The sequence below is a fragment of the Myotis davidii genome, unplaced genomic scaffold (assembly GCF_000327345.1).
Source record: "Myotis davidii unplaced genomic scaffold, ASM32734v1 scaffold172, whole genome shotgun sequence".
NCBI lineage: Eukaryota > Metazoa > Chordata > Mammalia > Chiroptera > Vespertilionidae > Myotis > Myotis davidii.
In genome coordinates this window covers 127,728-149,912 of record NW_006284343.1, presented here as the reverse complement: position 1 = coordinate 149,912, position 22,185 = coordinate 127,728, and the positions used below count along the sequence as shown (strand labels likewise).

Genomic DNA, 22,185 nt, shown 5'->3' with positions numbered 1-22,185 from the left:
TTAGAAAGATTTTCATTATTTTAAGGAACAGATCATCATTTTCCATCCTTTCGTTTTGGCAAATAGATTATAGTGTATTTACTCAGCAGTCACTTGAGGAAGAAATGGATTCAAAATCTTTTGATGAAATGGAGCAGAGCTTACTCATGCTTTCTGAAACCAAGGCTTCCCTAGTGAGCACCATGAGCCTGTGGAAGCAGCAGGTGTATACAATAGCCAAGTTCCATTTCCAAACCTTGAAACGTGAAAGTAAATCAGTGAGATCAGTGTAAGTATAATCACTCTTCTGCCTGATGCGTTGTTTTGAACGATACAAATTGGATTTATTACCATCTTAATTTTTAAAATATAGACATATCTAAATAATCTCTGTAGTTTTGGAAGATTAAGACTAATTTCACATGTCAGAAAAAATATGCTTATAGTAATTTTATCGAATACCATTAGAGCGTTACCCTTTTTTTAAAAATAGCATTTTTTGGTCTCATTTATAAAGTGAGGAAGTGACATAATATATTCAAGTTGTGTAATTTTTGAATTACTGTCATTGCATTTAAATTTTACTCTGCATTCATATTTTTCACACTTGTTTTGCATCTATTACTAATATTTATAGTAAATAGATTTTTTTTTTATAATAGGGTGTCTGATAATGAAAAATGTTAAAAGCATGATAATCCAAGCTCTCTCTACTCACTTGTGATACCTGTTACACATAATCTAGAGATATTTCACAGGATAAGAGTGAAGCATGTCTGCCTTCCAGGGAGAAGGACATTTTGAATGGGTAATAAAATTGTGTAGCAGATCAGCTGCAAGTGATGACCCTTATCACAGACTCCAGTCCATCTTGCTTTGCCTGTAGAGGGACAGTGGGAGTTAATGTGGTTAGGATGAAATTTCAAAGATCTGAGGCATTCAAAATTTCACTTGTATTTTCATCTTCTTTGTTGTATGTGAAATATTTTTGTATTGTACATTTTCTAAAATATAAGGACAGTAAGTAGTTAGAATAGAGGTAGGACAGGAATTAGTTCCTTCAAGAGAATAGAGGTGTAAATGTGACATAACTTCTGGTTCTTTAAAGTTGTAATGACAGGTTTACATACCCTGTATAAGTGGTGTGATCTAAAATGCATTTTTATAGCTTTTAATTTTGTCATTGACTGTTGACTTTCTGTCCATATTGTCCTGAAATAATTAGAAATTCTATTACCTTTCAAGTTTTTCCTTTTCTTTCTTTTTTTAAATGAGTACCTTTTAACTAACATGTGAAGGAAGATTTTAAAAAATAGTTTTACATATTAATATACCTTGAACTGTATTATTTTTTCCCCTTTCAGGTTGCTTCTGCTTTTAATCTTTTTTGCAGTCCAGATTTTTATGTTTTTGGTGCATCGCTCTTTTAAAAGTGCTGTGGTTCCGATCAAACTTGTTCCAGACTTGTATTTCCTAAAACCTGGAGATAAACCTCATAAATATAAAACAAGTCTGCTTCTTCAAAATTCTACTGGTGAGAGTGTGTGAAGGTCTGTGAATGTGTGTTGGTTGGTGCACGGGGGTAAGGGATAAATATAGGTCAGAGATGTGGATTTTAGAAATGTATGAAAGGTAACGGCATGTTGTGTCTGCACAAATCCAAATTAAATAAAACTCCTTATTAATGCTGAGCAATATGTTGCAGATAAGAAATTTTGGTTAAAGTATAGGTGACAGTTTTTTAAAACATTCTACTTATACAGCTTATAATCACAAAAGTTTCTTTTTAATAATAGAAACATTATTCTCAGAGCAGCATGTTTCATCTCATAATTTATGATGAGCAAAATAAACTTCAGAATTTGAAAAACCCTCTTTAGAGTTACTGCATATAATGTTTATGAAGTTACCTACCAAATAGAAATGTTTAAATTTTTAAGGGTTATCTGAAACATTCGAATTAAGAAAAAAGCACCTTAGATGTAAATATTTATAATCAAGTACATTACATTTGTAATGCATATTTTTGGATTTGCTATTGAACATTCTTATTACATAATTGTCAAATATGAAAGAATTTTTTAAAAAGCATATGACTTGAACAATGGGCAGAATAAAAAATACTGATGTAGGATTCTGCTTTCCAACAAACATTAATTCATATATGATCAGTTATTTCTACAACATCTATGTACAAAGATAGTTTGTGGTCCCCAGGGTCTTGAAGAGAAAGTTGAGATTAACTAACTGGCAAACTTACAGCAAACTATAGCCTCTTCATTTGCTTATCTTGCTGAAATATGTTCGAAATTTTCATTTCATACAACCCTTTCTATACTTATAAACTCTTTGAGGTTTAACATCTCCCAGCACTTCAGTTATATTCTAATACCTTTCCTTTTTTTTTTTTTAAGAATTGTTTATTGATTTTTACAGAGAGAGGAAGGGGGAGAGAGGGAGAGAATGAGAGAGAAACACTTTGATGCTAGAGCATAGCATCAATCAGCTGCCTCCTGCACACCTTTGAGCCCCAAATCTGGGCATGTGCCCTGACTCGGTATCAGATGGTAAGTTTTCAGTGTCTTGGATGACACCCAACCGAGCCACCTGGGCCAGGACTAGTATATTTCCTTTTGATTCACTATTAACTGAAGAACTTTGCCCAGGTTTAAAATAATAATCGTAGTTGGAGATGATTATAAATTACTCTTAAAATCATCACTATTAAAATCTGGTTTTCAGTTTATTATGCAACTTTTATTCTTTCGGAAGAAAAAACGCATTTAGTGATAGAAAACTACTTTTGAATAGAAAGTGTTATGTTTTGCAATTTTTTCTTTTATTAGGATTCTTGGGCATTAATATACATTTCATGTTGCTAAATTATAGTACTGCATGGAGCCTTATACTCTGATGTGACATTTTTTGTATATTTGGGAGTTGTACATGTATCTCAAAATCTTTCTGCTTTCAGTTCATTCTCAACTGATCTGCAGAAATTCTAGTATCTCCAAAGTTTTGTTCCTTCTGTTATATTTCAGTATTTCTGGAGTTGTTTACACATGTATCCCATATTTTCCTAGGCCTTGCTTTTGGTCCTAAATAAAGCCATGTTTCCTTAAGGAATCACTGGCTTCTCTGTGTGTAAATATTGGTTGGTATCTTACCCTCCCTGCAAAGCTTTTTGTATCACAGATGATACAGTTCCTTCGGTTATAATATGCTAGTAGCTCTCTCCTCAGGAGTACAGAGCCGCTCGGGCAAGCTGGGGATGAGAGAACAATTAGAGCACAAGATAGGAATAAATGTAGTCTCACCAAGATCACTATTCTCTGACACTCAGGTTTGGTGCTGAGCCTGATCCACACTGCTATACTGCTTAGTTACTGATAGTGTTTTCCTTGATTGGTTTCGATTGTTATCCAAGTCACATTTGTCCTTCTTGAGTCCTGGCTATTGTGATAATGGAATATTTTCATTATCAGGCATGTTGGTATGAATTTTAAACTTAGGTTTTAGTTTTTTCCCTTGGCTCCAGACAATTTAAAGACTGTAGCTGGAGACCTGATTATGTGTTTTCTTACTTTGAGGTAGTTAAGGCCGTCAACATTTATAAACTTGTCTATTTGGAGCACATAGAAATCCTCTAAGGAGTAATGTTCCTGAAATTCACACCATGATTTCTTATCTTTCTAAGCCCACAGGTTATCTCGATACATAAAACTGCCAGATGGATTTTATTGTCACTAACCAAATTTCAGGAACGATAGAATTTCAGTGTGAGTAATAGTCTTAGCAGTAGCAGCAGCTAAAAGTTGCACAGTCACCTTCAGGTTCTGTGCTCAGGCTGACTGGCTCCCGAGCCAGTGTTCTTAGTCATGTCTTAGCCAATGAAGATAAAATACTTTTTAAGGAAGAGGGGGGCTCGTTCCAGTGTTATTAAAAGCCTATATTTGTTGTCATTTGAACTGATTCTTTACTATTTGCTTTTCCCCTAACATCAGACTCAGATATCAGTGATCTTATTACCTTTTTCACAAACCAGAACATCATGGTGACGATGTTTAATGACAGTGACTATGTGTCTGCTGCTCCCCACAGTGCAGCTTTAAATGTGATGCATTCGGAAAAGGTAAGGGTAATGTATATGGAGGAATACCCATTGGACTGTTATGAAAGGTTAAGATATTTCCTCTAAAGTTAATCATTTGCCGATTTGGCCTCATTAGGCTGAAATTAGAATTTGCTTTTGGAAATAGTAGTTGTGTTTATTTAGAATATATTTTGTGCCCTGATGGGTGACCAATAAATAAAGCTTAAAGGAATTTAATTTTATGTTACATTTTTATTTAAAATATCAAAATATCTGTAGATTCCAAACCAGGTTGTCTTTGTCATTGAGTATAATTTCTATGATTTGCTGAGTAGCTTTTAGTACAGTTAATGAGAATTAGCTTTGGGGATGAGAAAAGCTTGGTGTATAGCAACAATATATCCATTTATATTTACATATATTTACATATGGTATGTAATAAGTCTCTCTTTTCCAACTTGTAGGACTATGTATTTACAGTTGTTTTCAACAGTACTATGGTTTATGCTTTGCCTGTATTGATGAATATCATTAGTAACTACTACCTTTATCAGTTAAATGTGACTGAAAGCATCCAGGTCTGGAATACCCCATTCTTTCAAGTAAGCAAATTAAAAACTGTGAGTGTGTGAGTGAGTGTGTGTGTGTGTGTGTGTTTATAATAATAAAATGTGAAGAAGTTCATCTTGTTACATCTCCTAGTCCTCGTAAAACTTGAGTTGGGGATGGTTTACATCTGGGGTTAGGAGTCCCTAGTATTAGTTTACTTTAGGATCAAGGTGTTCTATGTTGGTGCGGACATTTTTATAAAGTTTAAGTATTTTTTATATTAATCATAGACAAGTTAAGATAATCTTAAAATGAATATTGTTCAGCTAAAATCTGGTTACTGAGGTATATTGAAAGAACCTTGAGAAGTCACCCAGACAATTCTTGTAGGTGGGACTATTGGTTAGAAATATGAAAATTAAATTGGTCACCCAGAAAAATATTCAACATTTTCTCATAGTCCTTATGTTTTGTTTTTTTTACGTGGAAAAATAAATGGACTAATATCTTTCTTTAATAGCGTGTTTCATTCACTGTTTTTTAACAGCTTTATTGCGATGTACATCACATACCTTCCAATTCACCCATTTAAAATGTACAACTCAATGGTTTTCATTATATTCATAGGGTTATGTAACTATCACCACAGATCAGTTTTATATTTCATCACTCCCCTAAGAATCCCTTGTGCCTATTAGTTCATCACTCCCTCTTTCCCCTACCTCCAGCCCCAATTTGCCCCCAGTCTGCTTTCTTTCTTTATGATTATATAATCTACACCCCAAACTTCATTTAGTTGGCTATAATTCTTTGCCATATTTAAATGGAAATCACATGGAAGATTAATTTAGTACTCCTCTTTTTAGAGTTATACATAGGTATGGGGACAAGGTAACATTAAATTTGCATTTTAAAAAGTTCACTGGTGCTCTACCTGGTCTGGCTCAGTGGATAGAAAGTTGGCCCATGAACCGAAGGGTCCCGGGTTCGATTCCGGTTAAGGGCACATACCTCAGTTGCAGGCTTGATACCAGCCTTGGTCAGGACTTGTATGGGAGGCAACTGATCTATGTGTGTCTCTCACATTGATGTTTCATTCTCTCTGACTCTCCCCTTCTCTTCCACTCTCTAAAAATCAATGGAAAAATATCCTCAGGTGAGGATTAAAAAAAAAAAAAATTTCACTGGCACCAGGGTAGAGAGGGATTTCTGTTTGGAGAATTGTGGAGGGAAGAAAGTAAAAAAAAAAAAAATCAAATCAGAGATTCTTTTACTAAGTAGCTTAAATGACAATTGATGGAGTGTCTGAGTTAACTCAGGGGCAATAATAATAATGACAGAGGGAAGGAGATGTTAAAGAAATGTGTGGCGTACTCCATCATTGCTTGGAACAACCTCTGTGTGGGAATATAGTCCCCCCTGCTTGGGACAAAAGTTCCTGGTTACCTAGGAAGTTGAGCTTGGGTACAACTTTTTTCCCATTGGAGAAAAGTAGGGAGTGAAGATCCCAGCTGGCTTACAGTCCAGGCAGCCTAATGAAGGCTTCCAGCAGCATTCTGAGATGGTCATGTTCATTGCATAAGGCCATTGGTGGATATGCTAACTGCTTTTCAATTTTATTTTTAATTAAATGGTGAAGCTTAATTTATATGCCATATTATTATTTTGTGTTGTAGATAAGAAAATGGAAGTACAGTGATTTGCTCAGGATCTGGTAGCTTTTTCATAAGTGGCAAAGTTGGTAGCTCACTGCCTGTTAACTTGGCCATCTGTTCTTTTGTATAGACCAGTGGTCGCCAACTGGTGGTCTGCAGACCGCTGCTGGTCTGTGAGGTCCGAGAGGTTGGCAACCGCTGATATAGACTATGCCTAGCATGGTTATCCTAATGTGTTTCTTCAGAGATTTTGGTAATCTTTTAGAAAATACTAAAATGTATCAAATGATTCTCAGTTCCATTTCTTATTCTACGGTTGTTTTTCAGGAAATTACAGACATTGTTTTTAAAATTGAGCTGTATTTTCAAGCAACTTTACTTGGAATCATTGTTACTGCAATGCCACCTTACTTTGCCATGGAAAATGCAGAGAATCATAAGGTAATGACTCAGTGAAAAAAATTACAAGTATAGTTTGCTAATAAGAAATCACATTAAAAAATAACCTCTTTTGGCCCAGCCAGCGTGGTTCAGTGGTTGAGTGTCGACCTGTGAACCAGGAGGTCGTGGTTTGATTCCCAGTCAGGGCACATGCCTAGGTTGCAGGCTTGATCCCCAGTGTGCAGGAGGCAGCCAATCAATGATTCTCTATCATCATTGATGTTTCTCTCTCTCTCTCCCTCTCCCTTCCTCTCTAAAATCAATAAAAAATATATATATATAAAAAAAAAACAGACACATTTTGCATGAGTACAAGACTTATGTATACTTATTTCAGGAGTAAGAAGATCGAGTATAAATACATTTATTATAATTATAGTAATACAGGGTGGGGCAAAGGAGGTTTACAGTTGTGAGTACATGAAACACAGTTTATTCTTAATTCTGTATTTTCTATACAATCAACTGTAAACCTACATTTACCCTATCTTGTAGTAATAACTGTATTACTCAAATCCTTGCCATCTTCTTTAAAAGTTGCATCCTTTAATTCTTACAACCTTGTGAGGTTTTATGTAACCCACTTTATAGGTCAGGAAACGGAGGAAGGAGGTGTTCATATAATGTGTGCAGGTTGACTCATCTGGGTTCAGTAGTGGATCTGGGAGCTGACTGTGATCCTTATGTTCTTAATTGGTGCACTCCCCTTTAACCTTTAATGGAATGTGTTGGTTGTATAAGGCATTTAATTGGATGGTAAGTGAAAAAAAGAAAAGCTTGAAAATTATTGTCATTACCAGGGCCTAGAAAAAATGGCTGTGTACAGAGGATTTTTAGTTTTCTTCCACCTTCTTTTCTGTTCCTTTCTCTTTTTAACCTCCTCCATCCAGCAGATAGATGCAGGTGATCTTATACAGTTTTTGAGCTTTGGACAGTCAGAGCCTTCTACTCTCCCACTCTGCTGAGACTGTCTTTTTCTTACTCCTCTAATCAAAATTCTCATTCTCTTTGGGTTCTTAGTTCAGTTCAGTTCAGTTTAAAAGTAATTTACACAGCGTGACTAATAATGAGGTTAAGCCTCATCTAAAACTAATACATGTATCTCAGGAGACATTTAAAAAATATACTTAATTTTTCTGTTACACATATTCATTATACTAATTTAGAAAATATAGGAAAGTATAAAGGAAGTAAAAACTATCCATAATCTTTGCCACTCAAAGATAAAACTTACTAGACAATTGCATTTTTCTTTTTTGTTTCCACTTACATGGTTTTTAATTCAGATTTTTATTTTGAGGTAATTATGGATTTATATTGGTTGTAAAATATACAGTGAGATCTAGGTTCCCTTATCCACTTAACCCCAATAAAAACATCTTGCAAAACGATAGTACAATACAAAGCCAGGATATTGACATCAAGAGACAGAACAGTTCTATCATCACAAAGATCCCTCCTGTGGCTTTTTCAAGCCCACATGCCAACCCTACCCTGTCCCTGACCTCTGGCAACCACTAATTTGTTCTCCATTTCTATAATTTTGATGTTTCCAGAATGATTAAATGGAATCACAGCATATTTTCTTTAGGCATTGGTTTTTCTCACTCAGCATAATTCCCTGGAGGTTCATTCAAATTGCACACATTAATATTTCATTCTTTTTATTGCTTGGCAGTATTTTATGATGTGAATCTGGATTGTTCCAGTTTTTTACTATTATGAATTAAACTGTGAATATTTGTGTACAGGTTTTTGTGTGAACATATGTTTTCATATATCTGTGATAAATGTCCAAGAGTAAAAAAGCCCAACAGTACAGTGCTATGTTGTATAGTGATTGAAAGTTTAGTTTTATTAAAAATTGTCAAACTGTTTTCCAGAGTGGATATACTGTTTGACATTCCCACCAGCAATGTACGAATAACAAAAGCATCTAGTTGGATTATCGAAAATAATTATATTTGACTTGGTTTATGTTTTTATACTTATATTGGAATGTATAGTTGTTATAATTGAACACAAAAGTCCTTTTTAGAAAGATCATTTCTCCTCTTTTCAAAATTGAAATTGATTTTCAAAATTCAAAATTAAAATTGATTTCAGACTGGAAGAGAGAGATAGGAACATCAATAATGAGATAGAATCATTGATTGGCTGCCTCCTGCACACCCCCTAGTGGGGACTGAGCATGTTCTCTGACTGGGAATTGAACCATGATCTCTTAGTTAATAGGTCTACGCTCAATCACCGAGCCACGCAGGCTGGGCACCTCTTCGTCTTAACTCTATAAGGGAACATGCTTCCCTTACCTTACTCTCTGGCTACTTCTTTCATATAATACCTTTATTAGGAGTGATGTTTACATAGATGAGAGAATCAACTGAATAAAATTGTTAGGAATTTGGATTTGTAAAAGATTTTTAAAATTCATATTAAGTAATGAGAGCATTAGAGAGTTAGAAAAACTATCATCATTTAAGTTACTGTTAGTGCTCATGATAATGCTGTTTACTTGTAGTAGCAATAGCTTGCATTTATGTACTACAAAAGAGTATATAAAAAGCTTTTAATGGATTATCTGCAGTTTCACAATTAAGCTGAAAGCCCTATGTAAACCCACAGGGTACTTGGCAGTTTATTAATGTTTTTATAAAAGGTCAGGTTTTTAAAGTCAGAGTCCCTTTTCTTATTTAAAACACACCTTTCCATGTATTTTCACAAGCAACCATGTTTTGACTACTGTGCTATAGAATCACTATTATACAGCTATAACCCCAACAACCTTTGTTTTATTTTAGTTTTGTGTTTCCTAGAAGCACTGCTGTAACCCGATTCTGAAGATTTTATTGCAGTATTGTTGTATCTCAGAAATAATGATCTAAATTAATATCCTAATGGAATTTATATTATTTGTAAGGAGGGCTTTTATTACCTACAAACCTATAATATAAACTTTTATTTTGTTGATGTAAAATTAAGAGTTCTGCAATAATTTGCTAGAAATTTTTGTTTGTTTGCAAAATGTTTAAAATTATAATCAATTTCTTCCTTTCTTTTTTTTAGATCAAAGCTTATACTCAACTTAAACTTTCAGGTCTTTTGCCATCTGCATATTGGGTTGGGCAAGCTATTGTTGATATCCCCTTTTTTTTTATTCTTCTTATTTTGATGCTTGGAAGTTTATTTGCATTTCATTATGGATTATATTTTTATCCTGTAAAGTTTCTTTCTGTGGTAAGTTAACATTATTTGTACTCATTCTATTTGTAAATAAAACACTACTTTACAAAATGAAGTCTTTCCAAACATGATAATCAGCTGGATATTAATATTTTTATAGAAAATAGAACCAGTTCCTATTTAATCATTGTATACTAGAGGCCCAGTGCATGAAATTCGTGCATGGGTAGGGTCCCTAGGCCTGGCTGACAATCAGGGCGGATTGGGGCCATCTGGCTGCCAGCTGGGACCTTTCTTCCCTGGCTGCCAGCTGCTGGCCAGGGCCTTCCTTCATTCCGCACCGCCTCCTGGTGGTCAGCACACGTCATAGTGAGCAATTGAACTCCCAGTCTCCCAGCCGATTTCCTAAGGGGACACTTTGCATATTAGCCTTTTATATATATAGATTAGAGGCACGGTGCATGAAATTGCACAGGTGCAGTCCCTAGGCCTGGTTGGCGATCTAAGCGCAAGTGTCTGGCATGGAAGGGCAGATTCCAGCTGACCTCTGGACCCTGGGAAGCCCCCGGGCCTCTGCACCCCCCCGCCCCTTCCACCTGAGTCGTTCGGCCCCCGCCCAGCTTCCTCAGCACCTGGGACCCGGGCAGCAGCCCCACCCCCACCCCCACTTGGTCACCATCTGCAGGCCAATAACGGGTGTTCAGGCCCCTGCTCGCACCCGCCTTGGCCTGGTGCCGCCTGCTGACCGCCATCCTGCCCAGTCCCACTCTCATGAGGGCCCAACGCGGCTGGCAGCACCTCCAGTGCCATCTGTTGCCAGCGCTGCATTGTCGATGCCTGCCATGTTTTGTGCCGCCCCCTGGTGGTCAGTGCGGACGAACTCCCAGTTGAGGGGATAGTTTGCATATTAGGCTTTTATTATATAGGATGATACCTGTAATCAATGCGATTTCTATTGCTATAAATAAGTTTTAAAAGCAATGACTTACTACCATTATAAAATAATTCCTTGACATTGAAGTAGTCTTTTATGTAGACTACCTACTTATGTGTAATTAGAAATACTTAAACAGTCCTTCCTTAAAATGTCTTCCTTGTCTCTATGACTGAAAATAATTTTTTATTTCATAATTTAAAAATGTGGTTTAAAATCCTAAGGAAAAGTATGGTTTGTATTCATGTTCACATGTACATGACTTACTAAACCCCTTTATATGAATGATTTATACTAGGAAAACGCCAGGTGAGGTCGGAGTTTCTGAAAGTAAACTCTGTTTTGCCAGAGATCATACTGATCTTACATGTTAATTTCTGCCTTATAAATTAATAAATGTTTTCCTTAAAAATTACAAAATGCATTAAGTTCTGTATCTTAAAATGGTAGCTAATAGTTGAGAAAAGTTTTAATTCAATTTATGCCTTATAAATATTTTCCTTAAAAATGTATAAAATGCACTAAGTGCTATATATTAAAATAATAGCTATATATTAAAATAGCTCATTGAGGAAAAATTTTAACCAGCTAAACTGTGGGTTTGTGTGTGTGTGTGTGTGTGTTTTAAATAAGAGCATTTTACTTGGCAAAGAAAACTTCAGTTTAAATTAATTATTCAGGATTGTGTTAATTAGTTAAAAGCCTGAGTTTCTTGATGTAGAAGCAATGTGCATGGTAACTCCTCAAGTAACCACACTTAGTTTGTGGAGTGATTTGTAGAGCAAGAAAATTTGAAGAATAATTATTCCATAATATTTTAGTATTACTGGTAATTTATATTTATGTATTTCTAGTTATTCACATATTTATATAAAATTTTGTATTTTTGTTTTACAGGTTTTTTGTCTTATTGGTTATGTTCCATCAGTTATTCTGTTTACCTATGTTACTTCTTTCACTTTTAAGAAAATTTTAAATACAAAAGAAGTTTGGTCCTTTATCTATTCTGTGGTAAGTTACACTTTATATTATTTCATTTCAACTTTTCATAGCAGCTTATTTGAAACTCATGTTTTATACCAGAGAAAAGAGAGTCGTGAGCTCTTTCAGGATTAAATGTTACTGTGTCTATTATTAAAGTACAGGGTTAGATAGATAGCTGGGAGCATCTTACTGACTATATGTTTGTCTTCTGCATCATCCACTCTTTGAAGGGATGGGTGATACTGAAAGCATTTAACAACTGCATGGCAAGGAAGCCAGCTAAAAAGCAGCTGGTACCAGTGTACCTGCGCTTCCTGGCTAAGTATCATCTGTGGCTCCATGTTTTACTACAAGATTGAAAATATAGTTAATGTTGGGTATGAAATTTCTAAACACTTTTCACTTGCTTTCTTTTTTTTTTTTTCCCCCCCTTTAGACAGCGCTGGCTTGCATTGCAATCACCGAAATCAGTTTCTTTATTGGACACACAGTTACAGCTGTTCTCCATTACACCTTTTGCATAGTCATTCCAGTCTATCCACTTCTGGGTTGTCTGATTTGTTTCATAAAGGTAGGTCTGTTAGGTGTTTTAATGTTTAAAAAGCATAAATAGTACCTAATCTTTAAGGTCTTAGTTCTTGTATTGAAAATAGTAAAACAAAAACACATCATTTTAGCTGCTACTACTTGATTTAAATGTTATTAATGAAGCAGTTTAAAATCACTATGGAATCTTTTAAGCAGTTTTTAAACTTAAAGTTTCAAAGGAGAATGGCTATGTCCAATACATGTTCTGTGATGCTCCAAATGGCATATGTACATAAATTATAAGTATGATATGACTTCAGTTAGTATTTGGAGAGTTTTTCAAGGATTTAATAATGTATTGTCCTATAAAGGCATAAAAGAGAAAATAAAGTGGAGATTTTTTTCAAAGAAAAAGAAAACCACGGGTTAGTTTTATTAAGCCCGGATAGTTGGAAAAAAAATTCCATGTGATTAAAAAAAATTTGATGAATTATTGATGTAGGATGACTGCTGATTAATTCTACTCACTAGTCTCTTTGCCCTCCCCCCTTTTATATCTCCCCCACATTTTGGGATGGGAAATTTAATCTAAGTACAAATCATAGCTATTAATAGTAGCCAACTTATTTATACAGAGTACATGTTTGCTGAGCAAAATACTTCCCCCCCACACACTTTAATCCAAATATTTCTACACATTGCAGCTAAAATAAAACTATGACAACACTTGTGAAACCAAATGTGTGGGGTTTTTCCTCACATAAAGCAATACTTAACTACTGCAGTTAGCACAGACTACACAGTTTAAGGGTTCAACACTTAAGACTGTCCCCCACCCCCAACTTCAGATGCCAATTACAAGTTGTGGGTCCCCTGTTACTAATCCTTCTGTCTGAATTGGCTACAAACCCCATGGTTCTATGACCCTTTCTCAGGCTCAATAATTTGCTATTATGGCTTACAGAACTCAGGGAAACACGATTTCCTAGTACCAGTTCAGCATAACAGATATACAAATGAACAGCCAGGTCAAGAGGTACACAGGGCGAGGTCCAGAAGGATGCCAAGGTGCAGGAACTTTTGTCCCTGTGGAGTTTGGCGTGTGCCACTCCTTAGCACTTGGATGCACCCATCAACCCGAAAGCTCTCCGAACCCCCTTTTAAGTTTTTTATGGAAGTTCCATTACTGATGGCATATGACTTAATTTCCAAACTCCTTTCCCCTCCCGAGGGGTTAGTGGATGGATGGGACAGAAAGTTCCAGCCTTCTAATCACTTGATTGGTTATCCTCCAACAGTCACCTGGCCTAGATGGAAATGGGCTTTTTTTAAATAACAAAAGATACTCTTGTCACCTCTAACACTCAGGAAATTCTAAGGGTTTTAGAAGCTGTGTGCTAGGAACCAGGGTCAAAGATCAGATGTCATGTCCCAACATCACAGCAGCGTATACATTTTCAATAATTTCTGTCTTAGATTTCTTGGAAGAATATTCGAAAAAATGAGGAAACCTATGACCCATGGGATAGGCTTTTGGTGGCGGTTATATCGGTAAGAAATGACAGAAATGTTTCTTTGTTAGCATGCTACCTTGAGAATGCGAGGGGGCAGGTGTGGGCTAGAAAGGGTCAGTTGGGGGGGACAGGAACATCTGTAATATTTTCAACAATAAAGATTTTTTTTTAAGTTGTGAATAAAAAAAGAAAATAATCATTGGCTTGGGCCAAGGCCAGGTGGCTCAGTTGGGTGGTGCATGGTCCCATACACCCAAAGGTTTCGGGTTCTGTTACCAGTCAGGGCACATACCTAGGTTGTGTGTTTGATTTCCGGTTGGGTGTGTGTGGAACAAAACTGATCCCTGGCTTTTGCTCTCTTCCTCTCTTCCTCTTTCTAAAAATCAATAAAAACATATCCTTGGTTAAGGATTAAAAAAAAAAGAATGAATAGTTTGGTTGTATGATTTTAACTCTTCTTAGTTTATATCCTCTTGCATAAAAAGTCAAGTGTGTTAATACTAGCTAATGTGAATTTCAGTGGTCCTACCTTTTATTCACTGAATATATCTATTTTAACATCCTTGGCTTTTCTTGTTAATTCTATTTAATTACAATTCTGGCTTCCTTACAGTCAAAAACAAAGCTTCCTTTTTTCTTTGTATTTTATGAAGCTGACGACCAATAAACTTCACTGAGATAGAAATAAAATGTATACAGATAGGAAAATATGTGAAAGATTTTCTTACTAAAAATCTTCCTTGGCTTATAATCAAATCTATTTTTAGCTGATAAGATGTGCAAAAAAAATTGTGGTTAACTTTTGGTGTTGATAAGGAAACTTATATATGTGGTCTTTATTCTGTTGATAGAAAAAAAAGAGATTCAGTCATGAGCTATTCTGTGTTCTTCTTATAGCCTTACCTGCAGTGTGTACTATGGATTTTCCTCTTACGGTACTATGAGAAAAAATATGGAGGCAGATCAATAAGAAAGGATCCCTTTTTCAGGTCAGTTAAATTTTTTTAAAGTTTTAATGTTTTTCAGCATATTTACAGAGTTGTGCAACTATACCATAATCATATTTTAGGTCATTTTTATTACTCCAGAAGAACCCCTGTACCTATTAGTAGTTACTTATTGATTTTTAGAGAGGGGGGAGGGGAGGAAAAGGGAAAGGGAGAGAGAGAGAGAGAAAGAGAGAGAGAAAGAGAGAGAGAGACATTGATGTGAGAGTGTAACACCAATCAGCTGCCTCCTGCTACTTTTGTGGTGTTTCTGTGGGTTCGAACATTAGCCCTCTACATATACTCAGGGAAATCTCATTTACACCCAGACTGTAAATTATTTTGAATGAAGGCCCTGTTTTCCTTTTGTTTCCTTATTTTTATTTTTCCCAGGCATGTGCCCTTGACTGGGAATCTAACGAGCAACCTCCTGGTGCAACGGGATGATGTCCAACCAACTTAACCATACCCGCCAGGGCCTAATCTACTTTCTGTCTCCAAATAATAGACTTGCCAACTTTGAACATTCATATAAATGCAATTATACAATACATAGTCTTTTTTTGTCTGGTTCCCTTTTCTTAGCATACTGTTTTGAAGGCGCATCCATGTTATAGCATGTAGCAGTACTTCATTCCTTTTGTTATGCCAAGTAATAATACATTTTATGATTAGACCACATTTTCTCTGTTTATCAGTTGATGGGCATTTGAGTTGTTTCCACTTTTTGGCTATCATGGATAATGCCACTATGAACATTTGTGTTCAGGTATTTGTATGGACATATCTTCATTTCTCTTGGGTGGATGCCTAGGAAAGGAATTGATGGGTCACATGGTTAATGTATGTTTAACCTTTTGAAGAACTTATGACTGTTGTTTTCTAAAGTGGTTGCACCATCTTACATTAGTCTCCCCTTATCTGTGGGGAATCCACTCCCAAGACCCCCCAGTGGAGACCTGAAATCATGGGTAGTGCCAAGCCCAGTGTGTATACTATGCTTTTTTTCCTATACATACATACCTTTTCACTTAAAGGAAGCACTTTTGGACTACTCTTTGGCCTATCTGAATTGCCAGCATTGCTACTCTTGTGCTTTGGGGCACATTATTAAGTAAAATAAGATATACTTGAACATAAGCACCGTGATACTGAAATAGTCAATTTGATAGCAAAGGGATGACTCACATCTCCAGTGAGACAGATTGGGATGGTGTGAGATTTCAACACGCTACTCAGAACAGCATGAAATTTAAAACTTATGCATATTTATAGCTGGAATTTTCCATTTGATGTTTTTGGAATGTAGTTGACCATAGGTGCACAAAACTGCAGAAAGCAAAACTGCCTGGAAGGGGAGACCACTGTACATTGCCCTCAGGGGTGCCTGAGGGCTCTGTTTCCTTCACATCCTTGCCAGTATTTTTTACTGTTTATCTTTTTTACTTTAGCCATTCTAGTGGTCTGAAGTGGTGTTTCCTTATGGTTTTCATTTGCATTCCCCTGATGATTCATGTGTTTCTTCCCTCTGTCGGTACTATTTTCTATAAGATAACTAATGACTCCCTCTTTATCTTGTCAAGTAGGCTCACGTTATTTAATCTGCAGCCTTTAATGTCATTGACTTCTTTCTCATTCTTTTCTGTTTTTCCATCGTTTTCAACATGTCGAATCCTATTTTCCTTTTTACCTTACTACTAACAACTAAAAGTCAGATTTTTTTAAAAAAATATATTTTATTGAGTTTTTTACAGAGAGGAAGGGAGAGAGATAGAGAGTTAGAAACATCGATGAGAGAGAAACATCGATCAGCTGCCTCCTCAAACCTGAGACCTTTCAGTCCGCACGCCGACGCTCTACCCACTGAGCCAAACCGGTTTCGGCTAAAAGTCAGATTTTATTTGGAAGCACTCTTTCCTCTGCCTACCTTTGTGGCATTTCTGTGGGTTTGGATGCCAGTGCAAGCTTATTTGCACCCAGACTGTAAATCGCTTGAGTGAAGTTTTCTTTGTGGGTGTTGTTTTTATCTTTGTGTGAAGTAGTGCCCAACACATACTGTCATAAATAATATTGATAAGTGAATGAATTTAGGTAACATCACCTAAATATCAGTGAATGAAAAAACAGCTCTTTAATTCCATCTTTCAGAGATAACCACAGATCTCATATTGGTATATTTTTTCATTCTTTTCTCTATGTAGTACATGAATTTCTTACTATTTTAATTATTTGAAAATCTACTACCTTGATATATTTAGGACCCTTTCAACAAAGCCCAAAAATAGGAAGTTTCCAGAACCACCAAACAATGAGGGTGAAGATGAAGATGTCAAAGCTGAAAGACTAAAGGTCAGAGAGTTGATGAGTTGCCAGTGTTGTGAAGAGGTAATTTAGTCTTTATTGTTAAGTCATCTTAAATGTGCAATGATCAGTTCCCCATGCATAGGAAAATAATCTGGAAAATATTTTCTGTCTATATGAATCTGAAAAAGAAGTCTATGAAAAAAATATTTTTATCCACTTTTTTTTGAATGGTCTTAAGGTATATTTAAAAAAAAGATTCAGATTATTGTTACAGAATGATTCTTTCTTAAAGTAAATGAACACATATATCCCGAGAATATACTGAAAAAATATACATGAAACTGGTGAGGGCAGATTGGGTGCTGAAATACGAAGATGGCATGATGTTTACAATTTAAAACATTTTGAAATATATAAGAGTAGTACAAAAAATAAAATGGTAAAATATTCACAAAAGTCAAAAAGTGAAAGCTCTGAAAAATTCTACAGTAAGAAAACTTTCAATCTTCCCTTGATTCAGCATTTTCTAAGCCTATACGACTACAGAAAATAGATTCCCCTCTTTTTTTCCAATGAAAGCTATTCTCTTCTAAGAGAGTAGCATTGCAGACACATGTTTTTTTAAACCACTATTTGATTAATTGAGCCAACTAAAAACAATAAGAATACTACTTGTGTCATTTGAAATACTACTTTTTAAATTGTTGTAGTCAATCAGAGTAACTGCAAATGTAATTGCAGTTCCACTGGCAGTTCAAAGATGCATCTCCTAAAAATCCTGACTTACTATTTTCCAAAATATTCTTAAGTGCAGCCATCATCCCATGGCTTATTTGTCTCAAAGAGTCTTCACTGGGTGTCTCTGATATTCCTGGCCAACCTGAATGAAAGTAACCATCTTTTAACTAGTTGTCAAGATCTTGAGCAAATCATGTAAGACAGCATTTCCTAGCTTTTGTTCTGTGTTCACACGTGATTCATTAGCATAGGTTCTATGACCAAACAAGTATGGGCAATGCTATGCATTATACACATTTTTAGAAGATTTATAATGTGTATAAACATACGAGTTTGAGAAGTCCTCTGATTGTGCATGCCCCAAAGTTGCAACTAGTTCTGTAATTTGAGAAAGGCTTTGGATCTAATGGCTTATAGTTCACAGGCTCTTCCCTTTCCATAGGAGGCCAATTAAATTCTGCAGTTGGATTTCTATTACCTGGGCCATTATTACTACTTTTTGATGGTTTCTGAATTGGATTGGGAAGCATAGATTCGGTCAAAGCTTTATTAATAACCGTGTGTTGGGCCTTCTTTATACTGCTTTCTGCGGGTCCCCATGTCTGTTCACCAAGACTCAGTTGCACTGAGAACGCCTGATGTATTGAAGCATGGTGAAACAATATTGACCTAAGTACTATATCCCTCATGGCTCAAAAAACTTCCCAGGCTCTTGGGCTTCCTCGCTCGCTGCTGGGGTCGCGCTGCCATCCTACGTCTGCTCTGGCTGCCACTGTGCCATTATGCACTTAGTTTTGAATGTCATAATTTCAGTAACAAATGGATATGTATTTATACAATATCCTTTATTTTCAAATATAGTTCTTATGATATGGACATGAGGTGTGTGCAGCCTGTGTTATGCCAGGATAGGTTTCTGAGTTATAACTCTCTTTTAAAAATTTTGTTTCCTTTGTTAGAAACCAGCCATTATGGTTAGCAATTTGCATAAAGAATTTGATAACAAGAAAGATTTTCTTACAAGAAGAGTCAAGAAAGTGGCAACTAAACACATCTCATTCTGTGTGAAAAAAGGCTAGTATTTATTTAATTATTTTTTTCCTCAGTAACATTTTCAAAAGAGTAGTTTCCATTTTAAATTTGATTTGATGATTTTTCTTTCAATTCCTTTAGGAGAGATCTTGGGACTGTTGGGCCCAAATGGTGCAGGCAAAAGCACAGTTATCAATATTCTGGTTGGTGATATTGAACCAACTTCAGGCCAGGTATGATATACAAGGGTGTGGTATATGTTGACTATGATTTGTATTGCATTAAAATAAATTTTTTTAATGACAAGTTAGTATTTTAATGCTTAAGTATTACATTTTTAATCTTAAAATTTTAGTATAAAATTGTGATCTTTTTGGTTACCTCTGAAAATAATATACATAGTAAAATTTTCATGACATACATGCAGGCACACGTACATATATATTATTTCTGCTTTTATAATTATTACATGCATGGGTGATTAGCCCACCAACTTAATGAAAAACAATAGTATTCCCTTAAGGAGATATGGGAGCTAGTTCTGATGTTGCCATCAATTAGTCTTTGATTATAAGCACATCATTCACCATTTTGTGGAAACTTCACAAAACTGCTCTGATCCTATCTTCTCTCCCCCTTGCTTACTTCATACCAGCCACACTGGCTCATTGCTTTCCTGGAAAATGTCAGGCACACTCTTTTCTTTGTGTTTTTTTTGCCTTAGTTAGTTTTATGTTAGTTATTCCTTACCCCATAGAAATCCCAGTGACCAAAATTGCTTTACCTCCCTGGCTCAAATATCTCCTTCCATTGAGACCCCCAATCATTCTAGTTAAAATCGGGGCTGGCCATGTCACTGAACTCTGATTTAGTTATCTATGCCCTTTCTTCATCGAATGGAGTAAAAAATCTTACCCCACCTCTAGAAAGGAATTTGAATTAATTCACTTGCCACTTCTTTCATAATGTAAATTAGGCAAAAATAGTGATTTAAATTGGTTTGTATGTCTGCAGGTATTTTTAGGAGATCACTCCTCAGATCCAGCTGAGGAGGATGAGTCCGTTAAGTGTATGGGATACTGTCCTCAGATAAACCCATTGTGGCCGGATATTACACTGCAAGAACATTTTGAAATTTATGGAGCTGTGAAAGGAATGAGTCCGAGTGACATAAAGGAAGTCACAAATCGGTAAAATTTAGAATATTTTTGTTACCTGGAAAAAAGTTTACATTTCACATTTTAAAAATTTTATAACAGGCATTTCCATACATCATAATTTTCATAGAAAATGGTCATGACTTTTTCATGTATTCTTTACCAAATTATATAGCTATGGAAATGAAAAGGCAATTTTTCTACTTCTAATTACAGAATGAATTACCTATAATTATCGTGAAACTTAATTTAAAGTGAATCTTTTAATCAAAATGTTAATTTGTTTAAAATGATGTAAATTGGAGGTCTAATTTTAGGAAGTTGAGTTTTCTGGAAAAAAGAATGTCAGTGATCACAAACAGTACATTATCTGTTTTGCAGAATAACAAATGCCCTTGATTTGAAAGAACATCTTCAGAAAACTATAAAGAAACTACCTGCAGGAATCAAGCGAAAGGTACTTTTATCAAACGACAAATATGTGTATGTTTTATTGATAGTTTAGTGCCTGATAATGTGATGATAAATTTCTTGCTTTGAAGTCCCCCCCATTTTCTTTCCATCCAGTTGTGTTTTGCTCTAAGTATGCTGGGGAACCCTCAAATTACTTTGCTAGATGAACCATCCACAGGTATGGATCCTAAGGCCAAACAGCATATGTGGTGAGTATAGCTATAAAGGCACTCGAGACACATTATACTGTAGCCTAAGTTAGAATAAAAGATTAATTTATTTTATTATAACTAATGGTTTTTTTTTTTTTAATGTTTTTATTGAGTTTTAGAGAGAGAGTAAGGGAGAGGGATGGAAAGATAGATACATCAGTGAGAGAAAAACACCATTGATTGGCTTCCTCCTACTCCCACACCCCTTCTCCCAGCAGTCATCACAGTGCTGTCTCTGTCCATGAGTTCTTTCTCTTTTTTTCTTTTTTGCTCAATCCCTCAACCCCAGCCCTCACCAGCACCCCCGCCACAGCTGTCAGCCTACTCTATGAGTCTGTCTCTATTTTGTTCATTCATTCATTTTGTCCATTAGAGTATACATGTGAATGAGATCATAATTCATTCTTTAAAGCATAGAAACATTTGAAATCATGAAATTTCTATTCGACAGGCTTTTAAAAATAAGGGAAAATAAATTAAAATAGAAAAATCATAGTTGGGCAAAATATAATAACTACAGAAATTGAAATTTGATATCTTAATTACTGTAATCAAATAATTGGATTTTTTTTAAAACAGGGAAAATTCATTAACATTCAGATACTTTCCTCCTTTTTTATTTTCTGTTTTGTAGGCGAGCAATTCGAACTGCATTTAAAAACAAGAAGCGGGCTGCTATTCTGACCACTCATTACATGGAGGAGGCAGAGGCTGTCTGTGACCGAGTGGCTATCATGATAGCTGGCCAGTTAAGGTACATATCCGAACAGCCATTTGGAGAATACGGGGTGGATTTTCAATGTCGTCATGTAAAAATGCATATTAATTTAAATGTTAAAAAATTTTCTCTTGTTTGATTTTTTGAATCAGTTGGCTTTGTGTAGAATTACTAGGAAATATGTCATTTTCCCCCAAAATACGGCTAGCTGCTTTGCATTTGGAATTGGTTTAATTATGCAACAATTTGGAATGTTATTTTCAGGTGTAATGTCTGTTATTTCAAAAATTGTTAGGCAGCGTATTGGATTATAACCTAAAGTATAAAATAAATGTACATGAATTTATACTCATATAAATAAATGATGAATAAATAAATAAATGTGGGAGAAGAGGCAAATCTTCCTTACAGAAAGATTTCACGTAAATCTGTAGATACTACCCCCTCTAGGAGCGGGAGCTTAATCTCCTATATCCCAAGTGTGGGAGATTTAGGCAGTTTCTTCCAATGTACGGAAAGGGGAAGGTGGTAACTTCACAGCAGAGAAACCTGGCAAGTACCGTTGCTTTAACCAAACAGTGTCACGTGGATGTCATGGACTGCCTGATATGAGGTGATAAGCAAAGTACTTAAGCTCTGTGTGGGAAACTGTTTATTGCCTTCACTATCTGATAAGCATAGACAGAACTCCCCGACCCCCCCCCCCCCCCAGCGGTGGGGGCCTC

General features: G+C 35.7%; 1 protein-coding gene across 2 annotated transcripts in view; it reads left to right on the top strand.

The window, feature by feature from the left end:
• The window catches only part of ABCA5 (ATP binding cassette subfamily A member 5), a 51,938-nt gene that overhangs the window by 26,324 nt on the left and 3,429 nt on the right, over window positions 1–22,185 (top strand). For both annotated transcript variants that reach the window (XM_006754584.2, XM_015570575.1), the window contains 17 exons: window positions 67–268; window positions 1,344–1,513; window positions 3,984–4,111; window positions 4,537–4,674; window positions 6,604–6,717; window positions 9,784–9,954; window positions 11,732–11,845; window positions 12,255–12,389; window positions 13,823–13,897; window positions 14,758–14,849; window positions 17,105–17,231; window positions 18,848–18,962; window positions 19,062–19,153; window positions 19,935–20,110; window positions 20,459–20,534; window positions 20,645–20,739; window positions 21,377–21,496. In XM_006754584.2, coding sequence (XP_006754647.1) covers window positions 67–268; window positions 1,344–1,513; window positions 3,984–4,111; window positions 4,537–4,674; window positions 6,604–6,717; window positions 9,784–9,954; window positions 11,732–11,845; window positions 12,255–12,389; window positions 13,823–13,897; window positions 14,758–14,849; window positions 17,105–17,231; window positions 18,848–18,962; window positions 19,062–19,153; window positions 19,935–20,110; window positions 20,459–20,534; window positions 20,645–20,739; window positions 21,377–21,496 — 2,140 coding nt within the window. The remainder of the gene's footprint in view (window positions 1–66; window positions 269–1,343; window positions 1,514–3,983; window positions 4,112–4,536; window positions 4,675–6,603; window positions 6,718–9,783; window positions 9,955–11,731; window positions 11,846–12,254; window positions 12,390–13,822; window positions 13,898–14,757; window positions 14,850–17,104; window positions 17,232–18,847; window positions 18,963–19,061; window positions 19,154–19,934; window positions 20,111–20,458; window positions 20,535–20,644; window positions 20,740–21,376; window positions 21,497–22,185) is intronic.